General features: G+C 37.8%; 1 protein-coding gene across 2 annotated transcripts in view; it reads right to left on the bottom strand.

Annotated features, from left to right (window-relative positions):
- Positions 1-1,501: 1,501 nt before the first annotated feature.
- Positions 1,502-6,000, bottom strand: part of Ube2d3 (ubiquitin conjugating enzyme E2 D3) — a 28,272-nt gene continuing 23,773 nt past the window's right edge. For both annotated transcript variants that reach the window (XM_010641585.2, XM_010641583.2), the window contains exons 6-7: positions 5,703-5,796; positions 1,502-3,771 (exon numbers count right to left, since the gene is read on the bottom strand). In XM_010641585.2, the coding sequence (XP_010639887.1) occupies positions 3,726-3,771; positions 5,703-5,796 (140 nt within the window). In that variant the 3' untranslated portion in view covers positions 1,502-3,725. The remainder of the gene's footprint in view (positions 3,772-5,702; positions 5,797-6,000) is intronic.

The raw sequence follows: 6,000 nt of genomic DNA, 5'->3' as shown, positions 1-6,000 counted from the left end.
ATCAGAAAAAAGCTTGGCCAACTTCAATCTATCCTTTCTGGAAAAGTTTTGTCTTTAATAATGTTACACTGTTAACAATGATTGGAAATTTCCAAACCCTGTACCATTTATTTCACACTAAATTAAGAAAGCACAAAAAGTCTTGAAGTATTAAGGCACATTTAATGGGATTTTGTTGCTTGCTTTGGGGTTTGAGACAGTGTCTCGCTTTTTAAGTGCAGGCTGACCCTGAACTTGCAATGATCTGTCTACTTCAGTCTCCAGAGGACTAGGATTACAGGCGTGGGCCACCACACCTGGCCAGGGCCCATTAACGTTAAATTCAAACACTGCAAATTCATCTTCATTTCCACAGAATGAGATCTGGGCTCCAATCTTTATTCAGCTATGTTATCTAGCACACAGGTTGATTTTGAACTTGGTTACTCGTAATACCTAAACATTGGCTGGATTATACAGAACAGATACTAAGCTAGAGTTTATGTATTCCAAATGTAGATCACCTATGGCATTTGTCAGGTATCAGAATACTTAGGCATACAAAACATCCTCTGTAGCCACAAATGAGCAGAGCACAATTGTAGTCACAAGTTACTGTGTCACAAAGGAACACTAAGAACAGACTAAAAAAATGACCATGCATAAAATCACTTGAGAGGGCTCAAGAACCACCTGGGGCACGACCTAATTTGCATCATAAGAACTTCCCCAACCATGCTGATACTGGTTGCGCCACACTTTCAAATTCATAACACTATCCACACACCACTGCCACTTTAATACTGTACATTCAAATTGAGCTCACACACAGCATTAAGTTGAATTGTGGACTTTGTTTGCTAGAATGAGTAAAACCAAGTGTCTTTAAACACAGACTTTAATGGTAACAATTCCTTTAAGGTCAATTAACTTTAGCTATTACAAGTCTTAGGCAGATGTTACTTTTAGACAACATTTAGTGACTTGCACTGGGTTCCTCGGAAAAGACAAATTCACTTAAAAGTGTTATCAACAATTAACAGTTACTTCAACACAAAACATTTGAGTCACCCATCACTAGCACATCATGATCAGTATTTTAATATTAAGCCATTCATATTTAAAAATGAAGTGAGTGCGCTTCACTACCCCTGAGACCACGAGTTAACTGTGGTTCATACTTTTAAATGTGAGTACACCCACACAGAAAAAGCAAACTAATCAGTTAAAAAAAAGTCTGATTATCACATTGCAAACCTGCCCGAGAAGTGAGTCACTTAAAAATGTAATTTACCACTAAAAGGCCAACTGTATTTATAGGTGAAGAAAAATGTGTCTATGCATTAAAAGGTACAAGAAACACAGACAACAGTCACACCAGTCTACACATGGCACTAGCAATGTCCAGCTGCTGTTGGGTGGGGAAGAGGGCAAATCCTTTAGGTTCTTTTGAAGGTATGGTGATCCAAGTCCAGTGCCTATACATTCAAAAACGTAGGGTTTTCCAGGTACTTCACTGTTCTTACACCTGGAGAAGCCTCTATGGCTTATTCCCTTAGAAGCGACACAGGAGATACACAAAGCATTGAAAAAGACACAACTGGACATACTCACCAAGTATGATCACAATAGTCTAAGATTTTTCTGTAAACAATGTCTAAGGCTTAAAAAAAAAAAGTCCACTTGAAAGCCAGTAAGGGACACACCCTTAAACTTAAAAAGTTTTATTCGTGTTTGGCTTTCAAGAACATGCCTATTAAAGCAGTTGAGTATAGAAGTCTTAGAAAGATTCTGAAAATAGCCAAAAGAGCAGTTCTTACCTTGCGGTGCACTATGTTACTTTTCATTCTTAATTTGAATCCATAAGAGTTTTGACAGCATGGTATCTACCCTGAAGAACCCACGACTTTTAAAGCAAAAGATAAGTAATTTCATTCATTGGAGAAGACCATTTAGGCAGATTGGTATTTCCCAACGAAGCACTTACTACACAATGAACAAAGCTAGAACATCTTCAGAAAGCATGCATTTCACACTTCGTTTAGATTAGAACCTTAACAAATTATGTCCAAACTACGTATTAGTGTTTATAAAAATTAAGCTTTAACGTTTATTTCTAGCTTTCCACATCTGTGTGTAGACAAGAAATAGGAATGCACATAAGTGTAAGCAGCGCAAAAGTGTGGAGGTGTAGACATCACATCTGCTAGAAACTGTATACGGGACTTGAAATAAAACAGTAAATCAAGTTACTAGGAAAAAAGTAAAACTACAGGGTCAGAATTAGGGTGAATGGTAATGCCCTTGTTACTACAAAAGTTCAGTGGCACAGAGAGCACTTATCAAAACAAAATAATCCGATAGCATTTAACTTTATTCATTCACGTGAAGCCACCTGCAGTGATACCTGCTGCATCAATACTAATGTAAATGGCTGACAATCCACTTCAATGGATATGCAAATATCCCAAAGCTAAGTCACTTCAACACAGCTGAACAGCACTTTATTGTGTGAATTCTGACCCACTGTTACCCCCATGTGGTTTTCTTAGGGTGTCAAGTGTACAAGGTGAAAACATTTTAGACGGGATGCACCTGGAAAACAAATTTTATCAACTCCATACACACATTTCAAAGCTGCTGGGCCCCAAGTCCATCTCTGATCGCCAGTGCTGCCAGGATCATATGCAGCACACCGAAGCTACACCATCTGAGTAAGTAGCCTATTCTGCATAAGTCAGGTCAAGTGACAAATCAACCTGTAACAGACTGCATTTTAACTGAACATAGCAAAATAGTCACTCTTTTGAACTTTACATCATTATCTGATGTCAAACAATGAAGCAAATCCCAACAGTACATACAAAAAACAGCTTTGCATTTACAAAAGATTGTTTCCCATACTGATTAATCCAGGCAGCTAACTCATTGGTTTATGCAACTTTATTGAAGAAAAATAAATCAATTACTAGCAGAGCTATTAGTTGATCACTCATCCATTGACAACTTGCATCATTTACTCAGTGCTATATTAAACAGTGTATTGGAAGATAGATTAACTAATAGCTCCAAGCCTCCTAACAATTTAAATGAAAATTACAAAATGTTTTGAGACCCTATTTTGGAATACAAAGGGTTTTTGAGTTCCAATTTCCATTCTCTGTAGAACAAGAACAGGTCATTCCTTTATTGACATGCATAAAATACATCACATTTTCTGTTCTGCCGATGCTATAAATTCAATACCAATTCTCCAGCCACATCAGTTATGAGCATAAAGTATATCACGTAACCTCAAATCTCTAACAGTGGAAGGCTTAACAAGAATGGATGCTGCTAGAATAATGCTGCTTCCTTGCCGTGACAACCGAGCATCCATCTCCCCCCCTCAGCTGGCTTCTTCAGCAGTTAGAGTGTGAGGAATGGTTTAAGTCTCATAACCAAGTTAGAGTGAAGACATTGGCCACATAATACACATGCTCCATTTTTTAAAAAAATTCTGAATCTTGGGCAACTGTTCTCTTGTAACTACTTTACAGTTTCTAAAAGCAGTTATTGTCCAAAGCTGGAAGAACTTAAGTCTTCTCAGATGAGCATGTGAATGAATGGAGGGAGGTAAACAAAAAATAAAATTAAAAAAAGATGAGGTCTGATAGGGGAGCAGCCGGATAAGAAAATCAAAAAAGGAACAGTAATTTAAAGTTTATTCCAGCTATAATGCAGGTTATTCTGATTTTAAGGTAGCATCACATGGCATACTTCTGAGTCCATTCTCGAGATATTCTGTTGTACCTACAAATGAAAAAATATATTTTAAAAATAAATTCAAAATACCAACATTTCCCAGAATCAGACCTGTATTTTACCCTGCACAATAAGTTATCTGTGATGGCTATGACTGAAGAACAGCAAGGGGAGAGCCAGCACTGGTGCTCAAAGCAGGATGGGAAACGAGACTTTGCTCTGAAAGCAGGGCTTTTTAGGGTTCATCACAGATGTCTGTCAAAACAGAATCTCATTCTGTACACCAATAAATTCCACCAAAAATTATGTTGAAATCCTGGACTTTGAGAAGTTACTTGGCTCTGGCTACTTGTTAAGAGAAAATGCCTTTGAGACTTAGAAGTGGTGAGACATTGGGAAGGGTTTATTTAACAAAGCCCAGTGAGCCGGGGATGTAGTTCAGTGATGTGGCACCTGCCTAGTAACTAGTGCTAGGTATGGAAGGGGGAAAAACCTGCGATTTTTGAGAATGGTTGGGTGTGATCAGAACCACGCGTTTATACCTAGAAACTGCAGAGTGGTAGGCGCTAAGACCCATGGCAACCTGATGGACAGGGATTGCTAGCAATGTAACCAAGACATCTCTACTTAGAAAGATCACCAGCAGTTCACTCATGAGCCAGGTCATCACTGAGAAAAGACCACTAATATTGACAAATATCATCCATTTCTCCCAAGATTCTTCCATGCCATTACTTACCCCAAGAGAAATAGTGATAACCTTAAGAAATGGATATATAGCAAAAGGACACAGAACTTTTAGATTTACACTTAAACTTTAAAAATTTTTGAGATTTCAAACCTAGGACTAAGTATGACTCAACTTTTTTCTAAACTTCACATTTCATAGTTCTTTCTACCCAATTCACACTTATGCCATTTAAAAATATCCTCTCCAAAAAGCCAGCACTTTAAAACAGAGGCTTTACATAGCATAAACGGAGCCACAAAATACAGCTGACAGTAGCGCATGCTTGTCAGTAATGAACACTTAGTTTAGATGAGTAGGCTGAAATATTTTTTCCTTACACTACTACTATCTCCTGGCAAAATCTGAAAAAAACCCATCACATTCTATTACAGTAGTGGAACAAAGTTTCAAGTTAAAATGTGAACACAAGTTAAACTGATAAAGATGCTCTTACGTTTTCACCTTTCACTGGTGCTATGCTGCTTTGCCATGCAGGAATACTTTCAAATAGTAGTAACTACTGGGCATACTATCATGCTCAGAAGGTCAAGCTGTTACAAGCAGTTTTCAGAAACTGCCCAGTCTGTTATCTGTGTTAGTTAATGCAGGGCCTGACAGCATGCGGCACCCGAGTGCTCGCAGCCATCACAAGCGAGCGGCACCACAGTCCTCTTACCCTACAACATAGCGTATTTGTCTGTCCACTCTCTCGCTAACCTATTGTACCTGATTGGACAACACACATTAATCACAACATAAGGTGGTTACAACACTGGTTGAACGTGAAGGTAATTTGGGTATTTGAGAAATTTACAGCCAAGTTTTTATAATCATTAGTACTAGTATTTTTTTGAAAAACATATTTGGGGTGAAGAAATCAGTGTTTCCCTCCCCCAAACTTTATGAGCTTTTAAAGTGACCAAGTGTTTTTATCACATTAGAAAAAAACAAATATTTTGCAGGGGCTATTCAGTCACCTAAAAGTCATTTTTAAAAAACAGCTTTCTACACAACTATTTTATTTTTAAAATTATTTTTGGTACCGGGGATTGAACTCAGGTCTTTGCGCTTGCAAGGCAGGCCACCGAACCGCGGAGCTAAATCCCCGGCCCCTACAGAACTATTTTATTAGACAAGAATATAATTTCCCTGACATTGCCATAACTTAAGAACATATGCCTAACTCCAGTTAAGACTAAAAGTAGTAAACCTATTTTTACAATACTTCCTTTAACTAGCGTATACTTACTTGTCTCTGTCTGTTTTATAGATCCGTGCAATCTCTGGCACTAGGGGGTCATCTGGGTTTGGATCACATAGCAGTGAACAAATGGATAAAAGAACTGCAAGAAAACAAATGTGTCGTTACCCAGCATCAGGGGGTCTGGATGAGTAAGGGTCAAGAAAATTTAAAAATACATGCTACAAACTTCACAAACAATATTATTTATATTTTAATCTCAATCAAATTATTTTAGAGATTTTGATTCACCAAAGTTAAACTCTTGGTAAGTAAGGTGGGCTAAAAACTTTGTTGGTATTAAAGT

This window comes from Fukomys damarensis, unplaced genomic scaffold (genome assembly GCF_012274545.1).
Source record: "Fukomys damarensis isolate Sample0158 unplaced genomic scaffold, DMR_v1.0_HiC HiC_scaffold_25, whole genome shotgun sequence".
Classification (NCBI taxonomy): Eukaryota; Metazoa; Chordata; class Mammalia; order Rodentia; family Bathyergidae; genus Fukomys; species Fukomys damarensis.
Note: the sequence above shows the minus strand (reverse complement) of the source record. Positions and strands in the feature narration are given on the sequence as shown.